Genomic DNA, 23,299 nt, shown 5'->3' on the forward strand with positions numbered 1-23,299 from the left:
CAGTGGAAAGTGTTTATTATCATTAAGAGCCAACATGTTTCAGCATCAAGGTGCAGTTTCTTAAATTAAAGCACTACACTGCCACTCAGTAAGGGGCTTCATCAACTTGGCTGCATGGTTCTGTAGAAACAAGCCTGACCTAGAAAGACATCCTTGTAAATGCAGAACTGAAGCTTGGGGGCTTTAACTCTTTAATCAGTGTGTAACTATCAAGTGACATCATTCTATTCATTGGAGTGATCTGCCAATAACAACAGGAGGGGGACTGAGGCATGAGCTTGCCGTTTATTATTGTTATCAAGAAGTTACCATGGTTACCTGCATTGAAATACAATACGATAAACCTCAAGCTTTGTGAGAAAGCTCCAACTCCATGACATGGGGTAGAGCTACTGGATTATTACACAGACAGTAAATCTTATTGGCAATTAGATATGTTTAGTAAGTACATTCTCCTCTACAAGATATTCATGTACAATATACAAGTTAAAAAATATAATTTGTTTGTTTGCATTGAGTTCAAAAAATGTTGTGTTTTTTATGCTTTCTGGTTGACAAAGTGTTTTCAGGTATGGAGAGCACTGGTTTGTCAAACAGAGTATAACCAACACATACTGTATAATGCATAGGGAGGCAGATCTATGCAAGTAGATGCTTTACATGACAGAAAGACAGGAAATAAGAGATGAAGCTGTTTCATCATGATCAGAAGAGAAGACCAGGCATTGAGGAGCAGGCAGCTGAAACAGCAGTATTCTCTGGACACACACAAATCCTAACACCACGATACATAAAAACACCAGAAGCAGGCCAGACTAGTGTTCAACAAACAAACACACACACACACACAACAATGAAAGGGCACACTACACACAGCAGATACGAAGGATCCCCTAACTCAGTCAATGGAGGGTCTCCACCCAGCAGAGAAACAAACAAACCATTCAGAAGAACAACAACTGCTCTGATACACAAGAAAAGGATGAAGACACCGATCTAAAGTGTTTCCCAGCACAGCTGATCCTAGATCAGTGGTTAGGGGTAACCTGGAGCCCCAGAGAGGCTGAGAAAAGGGGTGTTCTAGTCCTCCCTCGTTGCTAAGGATGGCAAACTTACATCGACCAATCCAATAGTGTTTAAATCATGAGGGGGAGTGAACAAGTGCACACTTCTGAGAAAAAGTGTGGAAAATTAGTATGTCCAGAGTTACATTCTCAAGACCAAAACAACTTCCTCCTCAACCCTACCTGCGTTACACAAAGGGCTGATCTGAAATGGCACCCTATTCCCTATATAGGTTAATACTTCTGTCCTCATAAGGCTCTGGACAAAAAGTGTGCATAGCATTACATTGGGAATAAGGTGCAATGCCAAACAAAGACAAAGGGCTTTAACCAGTAATCATGTGTAGAATGGAAGGAGTGTGTTGGTGAAAAAAAGCTAACGTTACATGTTAGATTGTTACCATGATAAAAGTACATACAAAACACATATTAAATGATTGTATCAACCTGGAAACAACCCTTTCCAGAATACTGTAGTAGAAAATAAGCACTTATTTCCATATGGACAACAGACTGAGAAAGTAATGTAGTTAAGTGTGATGCACTTAGCAAAATAATAAACGGAGAGACTGAAAACTGCACATTCAACTGTATAACACCAATGTAGAACAAAGGAATTTGCAACTGACTCCAACTGTGTGTCCTTGACCTAATTCAGCCAACCAACAGTGGGCCTGTAGTTTCCATGACAACCACAACAATGAATACTAAAATTGCCAGAGATAACAAATGTGGGTAGCTTCTCGAAACAGAGAAAGTTAAGTTCATGTGGTGCTTCAAAAGTACACAACAGGCATTCATCTTTAAAAAGAACAGAAGAAGCACAAAATGTAATAGTATCATTACCATGTTTGTTTAGAAAATAAAGAAATGTAAAACTTTTGGGGGGGGCAGCTACGCTTCAGTGGCGATGCCTGTTGCGGACTGGCATAAAGAACAAGTTACCCCAGAAACTCTGAAACCGTTTCCATAGTAACTTTGACACAGAAGAGCCTGGGAGGAAGCAACCAACCTATTGCCTCGTCCCCTACTGTCTGTGCTGTAGACAACTCTTCTAACGTTTGTTGTCAAAACAGGACTTACATACAGTATGAGGCGAGGCTACCCCACCAAACCTCCAGAAACTACCCTCAGACCCCACATTAGAGCTTAGTGGGACCACAAGGCACCCAGGGAAACAGAGTTCTAGCCAACATCTCCCCCCAGGGTACATGGCTTGGGCTGTAGCCATTACATTGCTATGGGAATGCTGCGACATCAGTGTGAGGAATGGTAATTAAGGGAGACAGTATTACATAGTGTGGCAACAACAACAAAAACATGTCAACAAAAACATGAAATAAAAAAAAACGTAAAAAAAATAATAAAATGTCTTTAAAGGCAAAACCAATATCCTCCCAACATACTGAATAGTCATCCACTGGTAAGTTAGAGACTACAATACCCAGAATTCTTCCTTCAGTAACAGAAAACATGACACTTAACATTATCACTGGAAATATCCCTTTTTTCTCAAAAAATGGTTTAGCCGGGCAGAGGGAAACCACTGATTGGCTGAGACGTTGGATGATACCATTTTGGGTTTTGGCACAGGCCTTGTTTCTCAACTCTGAGAAGGGCTCACTCATCTCACTAGCTCCCAAAACAAACTAGCTACGTGTTTCTTTCCTTTAGTTAATAAGAAAAAAGACAATAATTCAAGGCAAAAAAGGGAGAGAGAGTGGAACAAAGACAAACAGAACAGGTTAGCTAGGTTGTTCTCCCTCTGGTGAGCAGAGTGCCGCTAGTCTCAGCCTGGGTCTGGTCTGAGACAGGTTTAAACTCAGGCTGAGCTTTAGTTTAAGGGTTTAGGCTTGTTATTAAGTTGGGTCATTAAGCTCGTTAGGGCTCTCCAGATATTCACAGTGGTTTATAAGGGGACGAGGCGGCTACTGTTCCTAGAGAGAGAGGGATGAGAAGGAGAGAGGGAACAAAAAACCCCTCCGTTAATCTCGGTTCTCTTGTAGACCTCTCTCAGATTTGAGTTTATCGTCATTTTACATTTTCTTCTTTTCATTGTAGTAATTGTGATCACATCTCAGGCGTTCAGGTGCGGCTGGCAAAACAATGTAATTCCTGAGAGAGACAAAGGGAGAGAGATGTCAGGTCATTTACAAATAACAAAACAAATATAAAAATAAAAAAGTTAGTTCCAAAAGATCCAACCACAACATGAACTCAAGTTCCTGTAGTTACCTGGGACAGTATTGGGGTCAAAGGGCAATCTCATCTGTAGCTCTTCTGCATCAGACCGACGTTCTCATACACTCTAGAGCAGTCCTCCCTCATTCTACACACACACACGCACGCACGCACACATACACACACCCCCCCCCCCGAGAGAAACACATCAGTCAAGGTATTTCTCAACTGAAGCTGACTAGCTGAGTGCTAGTTTGATTATACACAGAGTATACCAAAAATTAGGAACACCTTTCTAATATTCAGTTGCACCCCCCTTTTGCCTTCAGAACAGCCCAATTTGTCAGAGCATGAACTGTACAAGGTGTGGAAATCTTTCCACAGGGATGCTGGCCCATGTTGACTCCAATGCTTCCCACAGTTGTGTCAAGTTGTCTGGATGTCCTTTGGCTGGTGGATCATTCTTTCTCCCCAATTTCTCGGTATCCAATTGTTAGTAGTTACAGTCTTGTCTCATCGCTGCAACTTCCGTACAAACTTGGGAGAGGCGAAGGTCGAGAGCCATGCGTCTTCCGAAACACAACCCAACTGCTTCTTAACACAATGCACATCCAACCCAGAAGCCAGCCGCACCAATGTGTCGGAGGAAACACCGTACACCTAGCGACCTGGTCAGCATGCACTGCGCCCGGCCCGCAACTGGAGTCGCTAGTGCGTGATGAGACAAGGATATCCCTGCCGGCCAAACCCTCGCTAACCCGGACGACGCTGGGCCAATTGTGCGCCGCCCCATGGGCCTCCCGGTCACGGCCAACCACAACAGAGCCTGGGCTCGAAACCAGAATCTCTGGTGGCACAGCTAGCACTGCGATGCAGTGCCTTAGACCACTGCGCCACTCGGGAGGCCATGGTGGACCATTCTTGATATATACGGGAAACTGTTGAGTGTGAAAAACCCAGCAGCGTTGCAGTTCTTGACACAAACTGGTGCGCCCAACAACTACTGCCATACCCCGTTCAAAGCCACCAAAATATATTTAACAAGTGACATCAATAAGGGATCATAGCTTTCAACTGGATTCATCTGGTCAGTCTATGTCATAGAAAGAGCAGGTGTTCTTGTTTAGGTTGTATACTCTGTGTAGTAGCTGCTAGTTGGTAGGTACTCACTCTGCACAGGTGGGGCTGGGGGTGCAGGGAGGCAGAGGGCTCTGCAGCTGGTCTCCACCAGTCAGGTCAGATAGAGAATACTTAATGTTGGTGTACTCCCTCCCCTTTATCTTACTCTTCTGTTAGAGAGAGGAAGGATGTTAAAGAAAGACTTTCACAGACACGCACACACGGGACACACACACACCTGTTCCTCCTCTATGCGTCTCTGCAGTGTCTCTATGTAGTGCTGGACAGCCATGTAGATGAACCTGTACTGGGCCTCAGTCTGAACCATCCCAGACCGCTGGGAACGAACCATCTGGATGCTCTTAGGAACGTCTATGTCACAGTCCACTCCTACAGAGACAGAAGAGGTTAGACTAGGAACGTCTATGTCACAGTCCACTCCTACAGAGACAGAAGAGGTTAGACTAGGAACGTCTGTCACAGTCCACTCCTACAGAGACAGAAGAGGTTAGACTAGGAACGTCTATGTCACAGTCCACTCCTACAGAGACAGAAGAGGTTAGACTAGGAACGTCTATGTCACAGTCCACTCCTACAGAGACAGAAGAGGTTAGACTAGGAACGTCTGTCACAGTCCACTCCTACAGAGACAGAAGAGGTTAGACTAGGAACGTCTGTGTTACAGTCCACTCCTACAGAGACAGAAGAGGTTAGACTAGGAACGTCTGTCACAGTCCACTCCTACAGAGAGAAGAGGTTAGACTAGGAACGTCTGTGTCACAGTCCACTCCTACAGAGACAGAAGAGGTTAGACTAGGAACGTCTGTGTCACAGTCCACTCCTACAGAGAGAAGAGGTTAGACTAGGAACGTCTGTGTCACAGTCCACTCCTACAGAGACAGAAGAGGTTAGACTAGGAACGTCTGTGTCACAGTCCACTCCTACAGAGACAGAAGAGGTTAGACTAGGAACGTCTGTGTCACAGTCCACTCCTACAGAGACAGAAGAGGTTAGACTAGGAACGTCTGTGTCACAGTCCACTCCTACAGAGACAGAAGAGGTTAGACTAGGAACGTCTGTGTTACAGTCCACTCCTACAGAGACAGAAGAGGTTAGACTAGGAACGTCTGTGTCACAGTCCACTCCTACAGAGACAGAAGAGGTTAGACTAGGAACGTCTGTGTCACAGTCCACTCCTACAGAGACAGAAGAGGTTAGACTAGGAACGTCTGTGTTACAGTCCACTCCTACAGAGACAGAAGAGGTTAGACTAGGAACGTCTGTCACAGTCCACTCCTACAGAGACAGAAGAGGTTAGACTAGGAACGTCTGTCACAGTCCACTCCTACAGAGACAGAAGAGGTTAGACTAGGAACGTCTGTGTCACAGTCCACTCCTACAGAGACAGAAGAGGTTAGACTAGGAACGTCTGTGTCACAGTCCACTCCTACAGAGACAGAAGAGGTTAGACTAGGAACGTCTGTGTCACAGTCCACTCCTACAGAGACAGAAGAGGTTAGACTAGGAACGTCTGTGTCACAGTCCACTCCTACAGAGACAGAAGAGGTTAGACTAGGAACGTCTGTCACAGTCCACTCCTACAGAGACAGAAGAGGTTAGACTAGGAACGTCTGTCACAGTCCACTCCTACAGAGACAGAAGAGGTTAGACTAGGAACGTCTGTGTCACAGTCCACTCCTACAGAGACAGAAGAGGTTAGACTAGGAACGTCTGTGTTACAGTCCACTCCTACAGAGAGAAGAGGTTAGACTAGGAACGTCTGTGTCACAGTTCACTCCTATAGAGAGAAGAGGTTAGACTGTAGTCACAGATACCCTTGGGGTCTGAACAAGGCAGAAGCTTTCTTCATGGAAATGATCTCATGTAGCAGAAATAGATGAAGTATTTGCACTCACCTTTTTCCCTGATGACGTCAATGAGGATGTCAATCACTATAAACGTTCCTGTCCGTCCAATACCAGCACTGGAGAGAGAGAGGGAATTAGAGAGCAACAGTACATATAACTGTCTCTGTGTGTCTGTGTGTCTGTGTGTGTGTGTGTGTGTGTGTGTGTGTGTGTGTGTGTGTACCTGCAGTGCACCACTATGGGCCCAGCCTCTAGAATGCTCTCCTGTTTGAGGTTGACCTCCTCTAGGAAGTCCAGAACACCCCCGGGGTCTGTAGGGACACCATGGTCCGGCCACGCTCTGAAATGGTACTGCCACACTGTCCGCTCTGTGTTACCCTGAAACACACACACATTTTGAAGTAGCATGCATGCTCACATACACAGCTAAGGACACACTTCCAAAAAAACCACACAAAAAAAAAAACAGTCCCTCCTCTTACCTGTCCAACCTTGGACAGTTTGAGTTCTCGTAGGATGTAGTCGTGAGCAGACGTCTCTTTGACGTTGCGGACACGCATGATTCCATACTCCTTCAGAGATGACATGTCTGGCCAGTACTTCACACACTTACTCTGTGGGGAGACAAAGTATCTCAATTGACGTGCACACTTCTGCCCCAAAGCCACAGCAACAGTTCACACTGAAACCTATGAAGAAGATCTCCTGGTTTTCAGAGATGCTTGAAATGGAGAACCACAACAGCAGTCAGCCCGTTACCTTTCCCCTCTCCACCTCCTTGGTAGTCATGACGATGACCCGGGAGTTCTCCTGGAAGACCATCCTCCAGAAGTCACTGATGGTGTTCTGTAGACAGCCCTGCGTGGCGATGTACGACTTCTTCAGCTTGGTGCTGTTACACTTCCACTCCAACTCCGGCTAGAGAGAAAGAACAGTTCCACAGAGACAGGCGCTGGATGTAGTAGTGTGTAGAGGAAAGCAGACTTAAGTGCAATGCAAACAAAGTAACATACAGCAATTGTCTTAGCAGTCCACGTCACGCACTCAATGACTGAAACGACAAGACAAACAGTAAGCTTGCCTATTCATTTGTATTTCGTAGAGCTGTCACATACAGGAAATTTCAGATTGTGCTTGAAATAGAGCTGTACGCAAGTGTGTGGTGTTTACCGTGAGGTCATTTCGATACCATATTGTGTGTGTCTGACAGGTGTGTGTGTGTCCTGAGAATGAAGTGAGTTTACCATGATATCAGTTACTACCATGATGAGATTGGCGTTAATATAGTCCGCGCCAGCCTCAGATCCATCCCCATCATTCAGCACCACACGAGTGTGATCAACTAGAGAGGGAAAGAGAGAGAAAGAGAGAAGAGTCATGATTAAAACCAGACCAATAACCAGGCTCTGCATACTGCAACAACAGGGGGGTGTCAGTCAGTCGTGATATTTGATAGGGTATGATGTGTGTGTTCTCTCACAGGGCAGGATGTTCTTGTATCGGTTCTTGTTCTTGTTTTCAGCTCTCTGCCCCTCCTTACGGCTGTAGAGAAGTTTACACTCCTGCTGCTGCAACGTCTGGGCGGGACAAAGGAAAAGGGATACTTGTTAAAAGTCTATGGGTATCTGCTAGCAGAGACATAAATATTGTATCCATGAGTTCATCCGACTCTGGAAGTAGATAAAGGGCATCATTGTCAAAATCTCTAAGTAATCATTTAACCATTTAAAAACGTATCCTCAACGTATTGCTTTAATCTATTTCAATAATTCAGATGTGGAGCGTGGCTAGGTTACCGGGAGACGGACAGATGTGGAGAGTGGCTAGGTTACCGGGAGACGGACAGACGTGGAGCGTGGCTAGGTTACCGGGAGACGGACAGACGTGGAGCGTGGCTAGGTTACCGGGAGACGGACAGATGTGGAGCGTGGCTAGGTTACCGGGAGACGGACAGACGTGGAGCGTGGCTAGGTTACCGGGAGACGGACAGACGTGGAGCGTGGCTAGGTTACCGGGAGACGGACAGACGTGGAGCGTGGCTAGGTTACCGGGAGACGGACAGACGTGGAGCGTGGCTAGGTTACCGGGAGACGGACAGACGTGGAGCGTGGCTAGGTTACCGGGAGACGGACAGACGTGGAGCGTGGCTAGGTTACCGGGAGACGGACAGACGTGGAGCGTGGCTAGGTTACCGGGAGACGGACAGACGTGGAGCGTGGCTAGGTTACCGGGAGACGGACAGACGTGGAGCGTGGCTAGGTTACCGGGAGACGGACAGACGTGGAGCGTGGCTAGGTTACCGGGAGACGGACAGACGTGGAGCGTGGCTAGGTTACCGGGAGACGGACAGATGTGGAGCGTGGCTAGGTTACCGGGAGACAGACAGACGTGGAGCGTGGCTAGGTTACCGGGAGACGGACAGATGTGGAGCGTGGCTAGGTTACAGGGAGACGGACAGATGTGGAGCGTGGCTAGGTTACCGGGAGACAGACAGATGTGGAGCGTGGCTAGGTTACCGGGAGACGGACAGATGTGGAGCGTGGCTAGGTTACCGGGAGACAGACAGATGTGGAGCGTGGCTAGGTTACCGGGAGACAGACAAATGTGGAGCGTGGCTAGGTTACCGGGAGACAGACAGATGTGGAGCGTGGCTAGGTTACCGGGAGACGGACAGACGTGGAGCGTGGCTAGGTTACCGGGAGACAGACAGATGTGGAGCGTGGCTAGGTTACCGGGAGACAGACAGACGTGGAGCGTGGCTAGGTTACCGGGAGACAGACAGATGACATGTGAGCATGTACAACGGTATAAAAAAACCTTTTCCTGACATAAGAACAACACTACATTAAATACGTATTTTGAAACGCAATGGAGCGTCTCTTACCTCAAACTCTTCCCAGAATCCCTGTTTGACCTTGTCCGTAACCTCGGCCAGTTTACTGAGCTCTCTCACTCTGCTCTCTATCTCTGCTGCATTGATACGCGTGGTGTTCAGGGGCTGGGGAAAGATGCATACAAGTTAGAAACAAGAAATCTATGGATTATTAAAGCTTCTGAAAGACAAAAAGGGCATAAATGATCAAGATCAGGGGAATGATATGTAGCTTGCTGACAAGAGAGAGAGCAGGCTGAAGAGCGACCTGTTTGAGTTGCAGCACCGTGCCCAGTGTCTCCACCATGGGGTTCTTCTTATAGTGCTCCACCAGGTCTGTCAGAGAGTCAAACTTCTCTCCTCCACCAACGTCATACTTTAGGTCATGCTGAGAAACACACACAATGTGGACCGTCCCTTCACCCACAGAGATATGCGAAAGGCTCTTTGACTATTTTAAATATCATGTAGTGTATCTGTGGTCATAAGCCACATCTTTAGCTCGGGGGAGGGAGGAAGGGAGGGGAGGGAAGGAGGGAGGGAGGAAAGGAGGAAGGGAGGGAAGGAGGAAGGGAGGGGAGGGAGGAAGGGAGGAAGGGGAGGGAAGGAGGAAGGGGAGGGAAGGAGGGAGGAGGAAGGGAGGGAGGGGAAGGAGGGGTGTAAAAAAAAAGGACAAAAAAAAAGGAAATAATTCTTTACCTGGCAGCGGATCATGACATGTGTCACCTTGGGCTTGTTGTCACTGCTGTCAGTCTTGTCGTCACCGGTGCGGACAGACAGAACGAAGTCTCCAGGGTGGCTCTGGCTCTCTCTAACCAGGAAACTACCGTTCTTTCCCTTCTCTGTCAGCAGCTTCTCAGCCTCCCGGCCTGACAGGTGACCATGGAACCACCTGGGACACACACACAGTTTATAGAACTCCACTGACATAGCCATCAAATCCACTGGATTGGTGGCTGAAGCAGAGACGGACTGACACTCAGGCTAGAGAGGTACACACACAGACAAGCAGAGACAATTACACCGTGTCGTTTCAGTGTCAGAGCTCACCTCTCAGAGGTGGGGTCAGCACAGTTGAGGGGGTATTTGAGCTCGATGACGTCTCCATTCTTCTCCTTGAGTTGGCCGTGGTGCTCCATGTAGTACTGAACCAGCTCAGCCAGGGTGGCAAACTTCTCCCCCCCGTACAGGTCATAGTAATCCCCTGTGTTCTGGATCTTAATGTGGGTGACTGCTCCGTTACGTCTGCACAGGAGAACACAGGATTGAGAGAAAAAGGAAATATTAAAACACACCCCTCATCTAAAGCTGAAACAGTCTGGTACCCAGGCCATTATCTTCAGTTGGCCTAATCAATTACAATAAAGGGAAATGGTAGAGTATAAATTGGGAAAGTGTTTTCTTGTATGCTGTCAGCCTGACTAAACTAAATAGGCCCCATAGATATTTAATCCTAAAATGTCAACCCAGCCTACGGTAGCTCCTGTGTCTGGTGGTACAATATCTCACCTGACAGAAAGGGTGAAGTCTCCAGGGTTGCTCTTGCTGGGTCGGGCCAGGAAGCTCCCGTCCACCCCCCGGGTTAACAGCAGATTCTCAGCCTCCACCCCTGTGATATTGGGGTGGAACCACCTAAACACCACATCATCATCACAGCTCAACTAGCTAGCTAAGTGCATTTGGAGAAATAGGCTACACAGCTTAAAAACAAAAGAAACATTTCCAGCCACGACAGATTCATGGACCACACCACACCCATTACCAGCTTTCACAACAAGGTAGCTGTCATTGTCCTGCCTATAGTTTAATTTGTATTTCATCATAACTCTATTGTAATTGCCAGTGAGTCATCTTCCCAACTTGGTTCAAGGCCCTCGACTTAGCCTCTGGGAGATAACAAGCGGTCATAAATCAGAGATCACTGGCTGCCTAGAGAACATATCTGGCCTGAATATAACGGTGTGCAGTTTCAAGTTTTAATGTCACAAGCAAAAGTACAGTGAAATTCCTTTCTTGTAAGCTCCAACCCCCAAAATACAGCAATCAATAACAATGGAAAATTTAAAATAACAAAAGGTAGAACAAAAACATGCATTTTTGTTGTAATAATAAGATGAACATGATAAAGTAAGCAAGCATAGAATACAGGGTCAGTTCCAGTACCATATTTACAATGTGCAGGGAAAGTGGACGGTAAGGTAACTAGGCATCAGGATATATGATAAACACAGTAGCAGATGCGTATATGATGATTATATGCGAGTGTGTGTGTAGAGCCAGTATAAATGTATGTGCATATTATCCATAAAATGGAGTGTTTGTGCATTCGGAAAGTATTCAGACACCATTCCTTTCACTACATGTTAAGTTACAGCCATATTCCAAAATGAATTTTAAAATCCTCAATCTACACACAATACCCCATAATGACAAAGCAAAAACAGATTTTTTAGAAATGTTTGTAAATGTATTAAAAATGTTTAAATATATATATATATATTTTTTTTTTACATAAGTACATAAGTAGACACTTTGCTATGAGACTCAAAATGTAGCTCAGGTAAACCCTGTTTCCATTGATCATCCTTGAGATGTTTGTACAACTTGATTGTCATCCACCTGTGTTCAATTCAATTGATTGGACATGATTTGGAAAGGCACGCACACACCTGTCTATATAAGGCCCTACAGTTGACAGTGCATGTCAGAGCAAAAACCAAGCCATGGGGTTGAAGGAATTGTCTGTAGAGCTCCAAGATAGGATTGTGTTGAGGCACAGGTCTGGGGAAGGGTACCCAAAACGTTCTGTAGCATTGAAGGTCCCCAAGAACACAGTGGCCTTCCATTTAAGAATGATGGAGAAGTTTGGAACCACCAACACTCTGCCTAGAGCCGGCCGCCTGGCCAAACTGAGCAATCGGGAGAGAAGGGGCTTGGTCAGGGAGGTGACCAAGAACCTGATGTCTACTCTGACAGAGCTCCAGAGTTCCTCTGTGGAGATGGGAGAACCTTCCAGAAGAACAACCATATCTGCAGCACTCCACCAGTCAGGCCAGTACAGAGATCCCAGGTGAACACCTGTTCCAGAGCACTCAGGATCTCACTGGGGCGAAGGTTCACCTTCAAACAGGACAATGACCCTAAGCACACAGCCAAGACAACGCAGGAGTGGCTTCGGGGCAAGTCTTGAACATCTCTGGAGAGACCTGAAAATAGCTGTAAAGCGACGCTCCCCATCCAACCTGATTGAGAGGATCTGCAGAGAATGGGAGAAACTCCCCAAATACAGGTGTGCCAAGCTTGTAGTGTCATACCCCAAAAGACTTGAGGCTGTAATCACTGCCAAAGGTGTTTCAACAAAGTACTGAGTAAAAGGTCTGAATACTTATGTAAATACTGTATTTCAGTTTTTATTTGTATACATTTGAAAAACTATGGGGTATTATGTAGTTTGATGAGAAATAAGGTTGTAATGTAACAATGTGGAAAAAGTCTAGGGGTCTGAATATTAATACTTTCTGAATGCACTGTGTGTTGGAGTATTTGTGTGTAGGGCCCTGTGAGTGGGCATAGAGACAATGCAACAAATACTATAAAATACAGAAGTTCATCCTGGATAGTCCATGTAGAAATTTAGTTAGCTATTTAGCAGTCTTATGACATGGGGATAGAAGCTGTTCAGGAGCCTGCTGGTGTCAGACTTGATGTACCGCTTGCCGTGTGGAAGCAGAAAGAACAGTCTATGGCTTGGGTTGTTGGAGTGTCTTAACAATTTCCCAGCCTTCCTTTCACACTGCCTGATAAGAGGTCCTGGATGGGAGGGAACTCCGCCACAAACCCATGGCACGATTAGACAGATGAGCATACAGATCATATTTACTTGGGTCCCAGCCCATGTGGGGGTGGAGGGGAACAAGACAGTTGATGTACTGGCTAACCAAGCACTTAAAATTGTTTGTTGTAGTTTCAATGAGCAAGGCAGAGGCAAAAAAAAGCCTGATATGGACAGTGATGGTGCAGAGATGGCAAGGAGCAGTGGAGGAGATACTAAGAGCAGGCATTTATTTCAAGTATAGAGGAAAGTCGGAGGTCGACAAGAAGGGACAAAAGAGGATGCTATTATTATAAGATTACGGGTGGGACACAGCTAGTTGAATATGTCCTTAAATGTGATAGGAAAGCATCCAACAGGAAAGTGTGATTATTGCCAGGAAGACCGTGGAGCGTGTATTACCACAGTGTGGGCAGTATGAGGGAAAGAGTCAGATCTAGTATGAGGGATAAGGGAATACAGGAAATTAGTTGAGTATATTGAGTAGAATGTCATTAGATTAAAAAAAAAAAAAAAAAGAGCAACAGGGCTGGCAGGTAGGATTTAGTTATCCCGGTCTCTGGCACACTCCAGTACCGTAGGTGGCGGTAATGTACCATGACGTTGGATGCCATCGTGCCTATAAACCCCACAGAAGGAGGAAGCTCAGCCCCAGTGAGGTTCCCTTGCTGTTCGTACCACCCTCTGTAGCGCCAAACGATTGAGGGCGGGGCTATTGCCATACCAAGCAAAGATGCTCTCAATAGTACAGCTGTGTAACTTGTACTCAGATGTCATGGGCACAACAATGCAAATCAGGATAAAGAAGATTGATGTGGGGGAGGGTCAAAATCAATGTACGACTAAAGGATGATGTGAGAATTATCAGAATCCTGATTTAATCAGAAAATCACGTGTACAGTGATTGACATTGAACAATTGAAGTCTGTATCCATTTACTGAGTATATTGAGGTTGGTATCTTTCCAAAGAGCATACAAGCCTGTCGTTCAAACTGAGCCAGATGCATTGAACCCCCTTGGCTTCTCAGCTGGAACTGACAGCTAGGTCCCCCAATGGTAGCTAGTTAGCTAGATTTTCTTGTTTGCTTATTAGCAATTGTTAGCTAAGCATTCATATTTATAATTGATAACGAAACGTCTCCAAAAATGTTATGGGCAGATAGCTTGTGAATAGTTCACACACAGAATTTAAAAGGTAACTGCATTGTGGGCTTCAATTTCACGGATGCCCAATAAAGAACCTAGTTAACATGACCACATACCGTAATGTTGCTGGCTCCAAAACACCGACAAGGCACATCCTTGTCAAATACGACTTGTTTTAGGTCGTTAACTGACGATCACATACATTCATCATCAATGGGATTATCTTGAAAATGTAAACAGTTCTAGGCTAATGTTAGCCGACAGGCTAGTTAGTTGGATACCTAGTTTCCATCAGATTGCTTTCCATGATCAGTCCTTACCTCCGAGATGTCATTTTTTCAAACCTTGTTTCCTCGTGCTGGCTTTTCCAACTATTGTGTGTGTCTTCGGCAGTCTACTCCCAGCAAAAATGCCTCATAAGGTCCAGACTCCGCTCAAAACGGAAAAATGTTTCGATTGGAATTTTTTACAACAACAAAAAGTCCATAGGCCTCAGCCCGGAGACTTCAGAGAGCGAGTCGATTGTTGAAACGTCACCAGACATGCGACACTTTAATTTGTTTTTTTTCAATCGCATAGTGCTGACTAAGTTTGACCCTCGCTTTTTCCCGTTTAAATCCTTACGTGGCAATCTCGCCGACGCTAGCTAGGAAGTTTACAAAATACCCTCAATAATTTGTGCTTGTTCTGAGCCTCCTGCTGCGATACATGTGCAATTTTAGGGGATATTTGAAATCGCTGGTACACAGAGAATCTACAATTGTCACGTAACGCTAGCTAAAATCTAAGCATGTTCACTGCTTCAGAGATCGTTGTTCTTCTTGTGTTCATGTCTGCCACAGCGTCTGGCTACTTCGTTAGTATAGACGCTCATGCAGATGAGTGCTTCCATGAGCGGGTTAACTCGGGAACCAAGATGGGCCTAATGTTTGAAGTTGCCGAGGGGGGCTTTTTGGACATTGACGTTGAGGTGAGATGGTATTTGTGCTTTTGTGATTGATTTGGTTTGACTTGCGCAAAGGTGGTGGGGGGTGGCTAGCGAGATGGCTATTGTAGCTAGCCAGTTAGCTTAATTGCTCGTCACAAGCCAACTCGCATGCCATTTCGTATAGTTTAATTTGTTCTTTGTAGTTTAAAGTTAACCCACTGCTGGGTGTGATCAATAATTTTAGCCTAGTTGGTAGCTAACTAACTAGCCAGTTCGCCTCTTGATTTTACTTATCTGGCCCGATTAGTTATACAGGAAGTTTGAAGTTAGCTAACTACTCGCTGCCATTCCTAACAGCTGTAAGTGTCAAATAACATAAAACGGGTCATCCACATTTGTTTGACAGCTGACTATAGGTACTGCTCCACCACATGATGTATTCACCACCATATAGTTGAGAATTGTAGTCATGCAAATAAGATCCATATTTTTAAGGGATTTCACAAGTGTGGTGCAGACTGCCCCAATCCACCAACCACTGAATGAAATATGTTGCAACAACGGTCCAGACAAAAAAATATTGTCTAGCACACAACTATGTTCCAACATGAGTTAGCTAATATGTGTATGATATTGTCTCTACTATGTAGATAACAGGACCTGATGGCAAGCAGATCTACAAAGGCGATCGAGAGTCCAGTGGAAAGTACTCCGTGGCAGCTCACATGGACGGGACCTACAAGTTCTGCTTCAGCAACAAGATGTCCACCATGACACCCAAGATCGTCATGTTCACCATCGACATCGGGGAGGCACCAAAGGGACAGGACATGGAGACGGAAGGTAGGCTTTAGTGTGTGTGCGAATGAAAGGCAGACCCAGTGAAATGACGCTGCCATGAGCAGCACTGCAGATATTGAGATGAGCGAGATGTATGACTTTATTTTCACATGGTCACACAGTATCTGCGCATGGGCACAGGTTCGCTTCCTGCTGGTGACAGTGTGGTAGCCAGGGCACCAAAACAGCAGAGAAGTTGAGCTTTGCGCTTCAATGCTCTTAGTTGTTGCGGAGATTTATCTACTATGCTGTTGACTTTTTCTGAATCTACTTCATATTGTGAAATCTACTTTTAAGCTCTATTCATATTTACCAATTGCTATAACGGATTATCACATTTCTGTTTTCATATACTATTCCTCTTTTCTTTATGGTTCTATTGTTGTATCTTTCTCTTCATCCTTTTGACTGGGTTTGACTGGCTTTCGCTTCACCCAGGTGGAGAGAGTTGGGATGGTAGGGTTCTCGCCTCGCCTGGAACTATGTTTGCCCAAATGCATTCGGTTTCCTCTAACCTAAGTTGAATGAGTTTTTCAGTACAATCTAATGTTCACAAATCACCACTTAGAAACATTAGTATATGTTGCCTGGAATAACCCCTCACAATTTATAGATGCAGGAATATGTTGTGTGCATGGTTTGAGACATCTAAGACATAGAACTAGTAATGTATTGTAGAGCATTTTATATGACAAAGCACAACTTTGTTTGGAAGTTGTCTTTTATTTTTTACTCTAATATGCATGTAATTTTCACTAGTGTTGTGGATTCTACAATGATCCTAATTGATTGGTTGTGTGTTCTGTTCCAGCTCACCAGAACAAGCTGGAGGAGATGATCAACGAGCTGGCGGTTGCCATGACGGCTGTCAAGCATGAACAGGAGTACATGGAGGTCCGGGAAAGGATACACAGAGCCAGTGAGTTACACACACGCCGCACATGAAATAAAATGGTGTCAGAATAGACTGTAGTTAAGAACCTGTTAACTTAATTGTTGTGTGTACTGCAGTGTTTAGTGCTGACAGCCAGTCTTGAACTTATTAGTCATTGTTTTCTGTTTTCTTTCCATCCAGTCAATGACAACACAAACAGCAGGGTGGTTCTCTGGTCGTTCTTCGAAGCCCTGGTTCTGGTGGCCATGACTCTGGGACAGATCTACTACCTGAAGAGGTTTTTCGAAGTGCGCCGAGTTGTGTAACACCTCAAACCTTCCCCCTGTGACTTCCTGTTGCACTGTTATTTCAGCACAGAGACAGCGAAACAGTCACTCCTTGGAAATGACTCTTGGTAGATTTCATTAAAAGTCTGAGTACAAATTGGATCCCTTTTATTTAAAAATAATAATGTTTTACCCTGTTACCCCATCTGTTATTTCCATCTTTATGTGCTTGTTACTGTTGTATCTGTTTTGGACTCTAGACCTTTCAAAGATCATAGGGTTGATGATGTCAAGTTTGATTTATTTTCTCATCACTGCGTAAGCAAATGATTTGTTATGGATTACTCCACCCAGCTTGGTCAACAGCAACTACTAGCCATGCACTAGCCAGAGAGGTTGTCGGTCTCTAGTCAGTGGATGGGATGTATAAAGTAACACTGGGACCAGGCATTTGAGAGATGCAGACTGATGTTTATGCAACAGTGTGTCCCTTATTTGACCATTTTTTTTTTTTGCCACCTTTGCAATTGATATGACCAACTAGTTAATATACAGTATGCATAAGCTCAAGGTGAGACACTTGGTGCTTGTTCAGGAGAGTGAAATATCCCAGAACGTTCATGTAGAAATGTATTGTGCAGAAGCGACATGCTTTTCTGTTATGTAGAATAAAGAGTTGTGTTGACTCTATGGATCATATTTCTATCTGCAACCTTCTGAACATAGCATCCTGCTAAATATCCCTGAATATCTGAAGGTGTTGTATTGTCTGGGAAGCAGATGTTTTTGCTCTTGTTGCTTTTGAGTCAAAAATCGATGACATATAATCCTTCTGAATGTGTACACGGGCAGTGCAGGGAAAACCTGTATACTCCCATTTTACCACAGATGGGTTATAGTAGGTCAGTGTTTACTCAAACCTGGCCATGGGATCCACTGGGTGTGCAGGGTTTATTCTAGCTCATCACTCACACCTGTTGCAACTAATCAATTATTAATTTAACCCTGGATTAGATGATTCAGGTGTGTTAGAGCTGGGCTGGCACAAAGACCCGGACCCCTGTATTTGCCTAGAATCAGGAAGGAAGAACACTGTAAGAGATTATATTGGATGTGGGCAGGGGGCTGAAACTATATTATGATTGTCAAGGTGAGGTAGTTGCTTCAACATTTTGTTGTGGTGACTGGTTGTAATGTGGAGTGGGGAAGGTTGGGGGCTCTACTTTGTGGCAATAAACTGTTTTTTTTTCTTCTTCTGCAGCATATTCAGTGTGGTGCAACATTCAGAACATTGGTATGTAGATGTATAAGAATGGACATGACTAGAGGATTAATTGTAGGCCAATCCTGTCTATAATCTATTTGAAACACCATAAATGTTGTGTCTTACTGAGTATGCCTTAGTTTTGTACTTTACATGTTCTGATAAGCTCAGCTATAACTGTCACGTGAGACTGGAGTGACGACTGAGGAGAAATTAGGTCAAGTCACTCCTGAACGTCATCAATGAAGTTCTGCAGCATGTAAAGAAATATGCTTGTCTGTGGATCCAGGTTTATTAAAACAAATACAATATTCTTTAAAAATGCTGTTTGGTTTCTTTTTGTTTGTCTTGACATGTATTATTTATTGGTAAAAATATATATATTTGACAAATATTGTGGTCTAAAGAAACCTGAAATTATTCAGAATGATGAACTGGCGCTCGCGGTACAAACATGTACAGTGCTTCCGATTTCCAGGCGGACTGTAAACATCGATGTACAGGAAGTCGGTACAGCGTGGATTGAGGCTGCATTTCTAACATGGCCAACACAACTGAAGGAAAATGGGATAGTTTACCCGTTAAACTTAACGATGGTATTACGCAAACTCTAAATGAGCTTGGATTTACACATATGACACCAGTTCAGGTATTAACATTTCTTTACAGTTTTCGTTTATTTCACTCACATGCCATAGCTAGCTATGCTAACAAGCTAGATAACGAATTACGTTAGCTCTAATTCAGCCTCCACAATAATAATTTAAATATTTTTTATATTCCAGTCTGCCTGTATTCCACTGTTTATGCGAAATAAAGATGTGGCTGCCGAGGCTGTAAGTATGACTTGACACACATTATTGTTTACCATGTAACTCGGGATGTTTTGGGTACTGCATTTCTCCAGAACCAGATTGCATAGGTAGCTAACTATAGGAGGGAGAAAGGTCTAAGCAACACATCTTATCGTTGCTGTTACAGGTGACGGGCAGTGGAAAGACATTGGCCTTCGTGATTCCCATCATAGAGATACTTATAAAGCGAGAGGACAAATTGAAGAAAATGCAGGTACGGTTTGGGTTATTCAGTGTCTTAGACTTATTGTAATCGTTACCGTTTGAGTATATGTGTATGGTTGTGAGTCACTTTGACTTTTGATATACAGTATTAAACTGAGACGTTATCTTTCACAGGTTGGTGCTCTGATCGTCACGCCGACCAGAGAGCTGGCCCTGCAGATCAGTGAGGTGATGGGCCAGTTCCTCCAGAAGTTCCCTCAGTTCAGGTAGGGGGACTGCCAGCGGAGAGATAAAACCAGAGACATGAACAGCAAGCTCTGTTCCTGATCTAAAATGTGAATTATTCCAAGACTCTTATTGTAATCCTGTTATGACACGAACTCTTCCTCTTTCAGACAGATTCTGTTGATTGGAGGGAGCAACCCCATTGAGGATGTGGAGAAGTTTAAGGAACAGGGGTAAATATGCTCTTCCTCTGATCTCACACAAAAATGGGAGCTTTTTTGCGCCCCGTGTTTTTATGTCCAGATCTGATGCTATACAGCAAGCCTGTAAAGGTACAAAAGGATTTCCAGCCCCACTTTAAATGAAGTACAACTTATAAAGGCCTTATATAGCATACATAAATGCTTCACAAACAATCTATAAGCTTTTGTATAAACATTAAGCGTTATGTCACATTTGGCGGCAATTCACCCCACATTAGGAATGGTTATGTCACCCTTTATAGAGTGACACACACTTATAGGTGATTTGAGAAGCATTTATGTAGTGCTTATGAATCCTTTATGTATGCTATATAAAGCCTTTATATACGTTGTACTTGGTTTAAAGTGAGACTGGATTCCCTAACTGATAATTATTCTAATCAATGTTGTCTTTTCCAGGGCCAACATATTGATTGCCACCCCAGGGCGTCTGGAGGACATGTTCAGAAGGAAGGCAGACGGTCTGGACCTGGCCTTGTCAGTCAAGTTTCTGGAGGTCCTGGTCCTGGATGAGGCTGACCGCCTACTGGATATGGGCTTTGAGGCCAGGTACTATAGTGCATTACAATAGACTACAACTATGCAATACAGTACACTATTGGACATATGAATCATACAATATGATTTAGTACAGTACAATCACCAGGCTGTTGGACAGTGGCTTTGATGTCAGGTACACTTTAAGTACCTGACTCCCTCCCTTTCTCTCTCTCCAGTCTGAATGTTATCCTGGGGTACCTCCCTAAGCAGCGTCGTACAGGTCTGTTTTCAGCCACTCAGACTCAGGAGCTGGAAAAGTTGGTGAGAGCTGGTCTCAGGAACCCTGTACGAATCACAGTGAAGGAGAAGGGTGTGGCCGCCAGCTGCACCCAGAAAACACCTGCCAGGCTCTGCAACTACTACACAGTGAGTAACATACACTGTTGGGGATTTGAGTAGTTCAGGTTTGGAAATGCTGGATATGAAGGAAAAAGTGGACCACGACTGTGTTTTAATAAATGTAACTACATGTAATCCCCGAAAGTAATTATTTATCATGAGAGGACCATAAACAATAACTAGTAATGCTGCATAGTCCAAGAAAGGTTCAAATCAAAATAAACAGTTTGTGCACAAAACGGGATGACCGGAACGTTCTCTTAGTCTGAGACATTCTTCCAAGACACATTCTCAGAGGCCTCATGATGAGAGCATCCTTACCGGTTTCGCTGTCTGTGCCAGCCCGTGCCATAAAATTCTCAAGGACTTAAAACCATCTGTGTGTAAGCAGAGACACAAACACAGGAAAAAAGACAAACCATGACTGATCACTTTTTATTTTCTGTTATTTCTTGTTGTTTGTCAGATCTGCAGAGCAGAGGACAAGTTTAACAGTCTGGTAGCATTTCTTAGACAACACAAACATGAGAAACAGCTGGTGTTCTTCAGGTATGTATCCTGGCTACACAGCCCTCCATGTTAGTGTCTCACCATGACTACAGCTACCTCTAGTATTCTACTTAATGGCCGATTATATTCATCAACACTGCGGACTGTGTGTTGTTTCTCTCCCTCAGTGTGTGTGAGGACTACACTGTCAGAGCTGTGTGTGTTAATGTGTTGTTTCTCGCTCAGTACATGTGCGTGTGTGGAGTACTTTGGCCGAGCCTTGGAGGCCCTGATTAAGAGCGTCACCATCCACTGCATCCACGGCAAGATGAAACACAAACGCAACAAGATCTTCTCAGAGTTTAGGAGCCTAAAGAGGTATTTTATCCCTTGTTGTTAGCTCAGCTGAGGAGAGCATGGGTTTGATCTTTGCATTGAAATGTGACGTTGTGTTTCAGTGGTATCCTGGTGTGTACTGACGTCATGGCCAGGGGCATTGATATCCCAGAAGTCCACTGGGTATTGCAGTACGACCCCCCTAGTTGTGCCAGTGCCTTTGTGCACCGGTGTGGACGGACTGCGCGCATTGGTAACAAAGGCAACGCCACAGTCTTCCTGCTCCCCATGGAGGAATCTTACGTTACCTTCCTGTCCATCAACCAGAAGGTATGCCCTTTGTGTTTCCCTCTCCATCTTGCCTGCCTTCCATGCACTCTCCATTTAAAACCAAGCTGCCCCTCCCTGTGTCCTGATAGTGTCCTCTGGAGCAGATGGCCCCAGTGAGTGACGTGGTGGATGTTCTGCCCAAGGTGAAGGCCCTGGCTCTGGCAGACCGGGCCATGTTCGACAGGGGCATGAGGGCATTCGTCTCCACCGTACAGGCCTACGCCAAACACGAGTGCAGCCTCATTTTCAGGGTCAAAGGTGAGAAGAAATCCCTTACCTTCCGTGTGTCCAGACGCTCAAGTATGATGGTGTTGTTAGATTGTTTATGCTATGGTCTGAGGAGAATTATGTTTACGATGTCATCCTCCTCCTGTCATTGGTCAGATCTGGACTTTGTTGCGCTGGCCCGTGGCTTCGCCCTCCTCCGCATGCCCAGGATGCCTGAGCTGAAAGGGAAGAACTTCCCTGACTTCATAGAAACGACCATAGACACAGACAACATCCGCTACAAGGACAAGCAGCGGGAGAAGCTGAGGCAGAAGCTGCTGATTGAGCTAAAGGAGAAGAGGGAGGAAAGGGCCGCTGCCCCCAAGAGACACAACGATAAGAACAAAGCCTGGTCCAGACAGAAGAACAGGAAGGACCGCAGGAGGAAGACTGCTGCCAAGAGGAACCGGGATGAGGTATTTAGTCTTCTAGAGAATTAAGGGGAGGTTTTCCTGACTCAGATGAAGTATAGTCCTGATCTAAAATGCACTCTACATGGAGATTTCCCATTGACATACATTTTTAGTCCAGGACTAGGTTTAATCTGGATCCAGGAAATTGGCCGTAAAATGCTTTTAGAACATCTTTTAAACATGGGAGCAGGGCCCATATGCAGAAAAAAGTAGAACATCAGATGACTGTTAATTAACCCTTTGTGTTCTCTTCAGGGCTCGGAAATGGACGATGAGGACATGAAGGAGCTGTTGAAAGACACTCGTCTCCTGAAGAGATTGAAGAAGGGACAGATCAGCGAGGAGGACTTTGAGAAACAGGTGACAGCAGGACCAAAGAGCCAGAGGAAGACAGCAGCAGGCCCATCAGAGGACCCACCCAGCTCAGCGGGAGAGGAGGACGAATGAAACAACACACCTGTCAGTGTTTCTCCCCCGATGTTCTAGCAGCAGGTCAGGCTGTCCCACCCAGCCCTGTTTACCATGGAAAAAAACAGAACGTGTTATATATTTTAGGGGGGCCTTTATGCCCCACCTACAGAACAACCATAGGGGAAATACTGCCTGTTACAATAAGACGCAGGTCAGAACCACCCATTGAACTTTGAATACACTTTTAAAAAGAGCCAACTGTTTTACATCTATTATTCCGTTATGAACCAGAGAGATACATCGCCTTTCAGGAATGTTGTATACAGTGTAAAGTTATGCATATCGCCATAATTTGTAATTAACAATCTATAAAGATACAAACTGATCCCAG

The 23,299-nt window shown here is 44.9% G+C and overlaps 4 protein-coding genes across 56 annotated transcripts; 3 read left to right on the plus strand and 1 right to left on the minus strand.

The window, feature by feature from the left end:
• Positions 1–266: 266 nt before the first annotated feature.
• Positions 267–14,586, minus strand: LOC118391606 (tyrosine-protein phosphatase non-receptor type 11-like). 4 transcript variants are annotated; one of them, XM_052458228.1, is made up of 16 exons: positions 14,404–14,584; positions 10,614–10,736; positions 10,155–10,349; positions 9,804–9,996; positions 9,373–9,492; positions 9,117–9,230; positions 7,713–7,809; positions 7,495–7,574; positions 6,992–7,150; positions 6,715–6,846; positions 6,456–6,610; positions 6,281–6,348; positions 4,603–4,754; positions 4,416–4,534; positions 3,300–3,393; positions 267–3,179 (listed from the first exon to the last, which is right to left on the minus strand). In XM_052458228.1, the coding sequence occupies exons 1-15, from the start codon at positions 14,415–14,417 to the stop codon at positions 3,330–3,332; spliced, it is 1,785 nt and encodes a 594-aa protein (XP_052314188.1). In that variant the 5' UTR covers positions 14,418–14,584; the 3' UTR covers positions 267–3,179; positions 3,300–3,329. The 4 variants fall into 4 exon arrangements, with proteins under 4 accessions (XP_052314188.1, XP_052314187.1, XP_052314189.1 ...); XM_052458227.1 differs by having other exon boundaries at positions 7,477–7,574; positions 14,404–14,583; XM_052458229.1 differs by lacking the exons at positions 267–3,179; positions 3,300–3,393; positions 4,416–4,534; positions 4,603–4,754 and adding an exon at positions 5,178–5,254 and having other exon boundaries at positions 7,477–7,574; positions 14,404–14,586.
• Positions 4,674–6,272, plus strand: LOC127906364 (mucin-3A-like). 50 transcript variants are annotated; one of them, XR_008061012.1, is made up of 7 exons: positions 4,674–4,771; positions 4,872–5,171; positions 5,221–5,424; positions 5,476–5,577; positions 5,727–5,879; positions 5,980–6,028; positions 6,080–6,272. XR_008061012.1 is itself a non-coding variant. In XM_052458231.1 (7 exons), exons 1-7 carry the CDS (start codon positions 4,721–4,723, stop codon positions 6,131–6,133), a joined length of 921 nt encoding a protein of 306 aa, XP_052314191.1. In that variant the 5' UTR covers positions 4,674–4,720; the 3' UTR covers positions 6,134–6,272. The 50 variants fall into 50 exon arrangements, 1 of the variants encoding a protein (XP_052314191.1); XR_008061019.1 differs by having other exon boundaries at positions 5,727–5,828; XR_008060988.1 differs by lacking the exon at positions 5,980–6,028 and having other exon boundaries at positions 4,872–5,073; positions 5,121–5,171; positions 5,727–5,930; positions 6,029–6,272.
• Positions 14,587–14,695: 109 nt separating the features above from the next.
• Positions 14,696–17,702, plus strand: LOC118391477 (transmembrane emp24 domain-containing protein 2-like). The gene is made up of 4 exons (XM_035782911.2): positions 14,696–15,053; positions 15,662–15,854; positions 16,663–16,770; positions 16,927–17,702. Exons 1-4 carry the CDS (start codon positions 14,874–14,876, stop codon positions 17,049–17,051), a joined length of 606 nt encoding a protein of 201 aa, XP_035638804.1. The 5' UTR covers positions 14,696–14,873; the 3' UTR covers positions 17,052–17,702.
• Positions 17,703–18,757: 1,055 nt separating this feature from the next.
• Positions 18,758–23,298, plus strand: ddx55 (DEAD (Asp-Glu-Ala-Asp) box polypeptide 55). Its single transcript, XM_035782912.2, has 13 exons — positions 18,758–18,925; positions 19,062–19,112; positions 19,258–19,344; positions 19,470–19,561; positions 19,691–19,753; positions 20,183–20,332; positions 20,500–20,689; positions 21,129–21,211; positions 21,398–21,529; positions 21,610–21,817; positions 21,907–22,075; positions 22,202–22,500; positions 22,753–23,298. Exons 1-13 carry the CDS (start codon positions 18,818–18,820, stop codon positions 22,942–22,944), a joined length of 1,824 nt encoding a protein of 607 aa, XP_035638805.1. The 5' UTR covers positions 18,758–18,817; the 3' UTR covers positions 22,945–23,298.
• Position 23,299: the final 1 nt, after the last annotated feature.

This window comes from Oncorhynchus keta, chromosome 12 (genome assembly GCF_023373465.1).
Source record: "Oncorhynchus keta strain PuntledgeMale-10-30-2019 chromosome 12, Oket_V2, whole genome shotgun sequence".
Lineage (NCBI taxonomy): Eukaryota > Metazoa > Chordata > Actinopteri > Salmoniformes > Salmonidae > Oncorhynchus > Oncorhynchus keta.

Bases quoted from the DNA above. Each gene is read 5' to 3' on its own strand.
- LOC118391477 (XM_035782911.2), top strand. From the start codon at position 14,874: ATGTTCACTGCTTCAGAGATCGTTGTTCTTCTTGTGTTCATGTCTGCC. The intron at 15,054-15,661 runs GTGAGATGGTAT...TCTACTATGTAG, and splicing joins TTTTGGACATTGACGTTGAG to ATAACAGGACCTGATGGCAA. The intron at 15,855-16,662 runs GTAGGCTTTAGT...GTTCTGTTCCAG, and splicing joins ACAGGACATGGAGACGGAAG to CTCACCAGAACAAGCTGGAG.
- ddx55 (XM_035782912.2), top strand. From the start codon at position 18,818: ATGGCCAACACAACTGAAGGAAAATGGGATAGTTTACCCGTTAAACTT. The intron at 21,818-21,906 runs GTATGCCCTTTG...GTGTCCTGATAG, and splicing joins TCCTGTCCATCAACCAGAAG to TGTCCTCTGGAGCAGATGGC. The intron at 22,501-22,752 runs GTATTTAGTCTT...TGTTCTCTTCAG, and splicing joins CCAAGAGGAACCGGGATGAG to GGCTCGGAAATGGACGATGA.
- LOC118391606 (XM_052458227.1), bottom strand. The intron at 10,350-10,613 runs GTGAGATATTGT...TCTCCTGTGCAG, and splicing joins GACTTCACCCTTTCTGTCAG to ACGTAACGGAGCAGTCACCC. The intron at 7,151-7,476 runs GTAAACTCACTT...CTTTCTCTCTAG, and splicing joins TGGTAGTAACTGATATCATG to CCGGAGTTGGAGTGGAAGTG.
- LOC127906364 (XM_052458231.1), top strand. From the start codon at position 4,721: ATGCTCTTAGGAACGTCTATGTCACAGTCCACTCCTACAGAGACAGAA. The intron at 5,425-5,475 runs GTTAGACTAGGA...GAGACAGAAGAG, and splicing joins CTCCTACAGAGACAGAAGAG to GTTAGACTAGGAACGTCTGT. The intron at 5,931-6,028 runs GTTAGACTAGGA...GAGACAGAAGAG, and splicing joins CTCCTACAGAGACAGAAGAG to GTTAGACTAGGAACGTCTGT.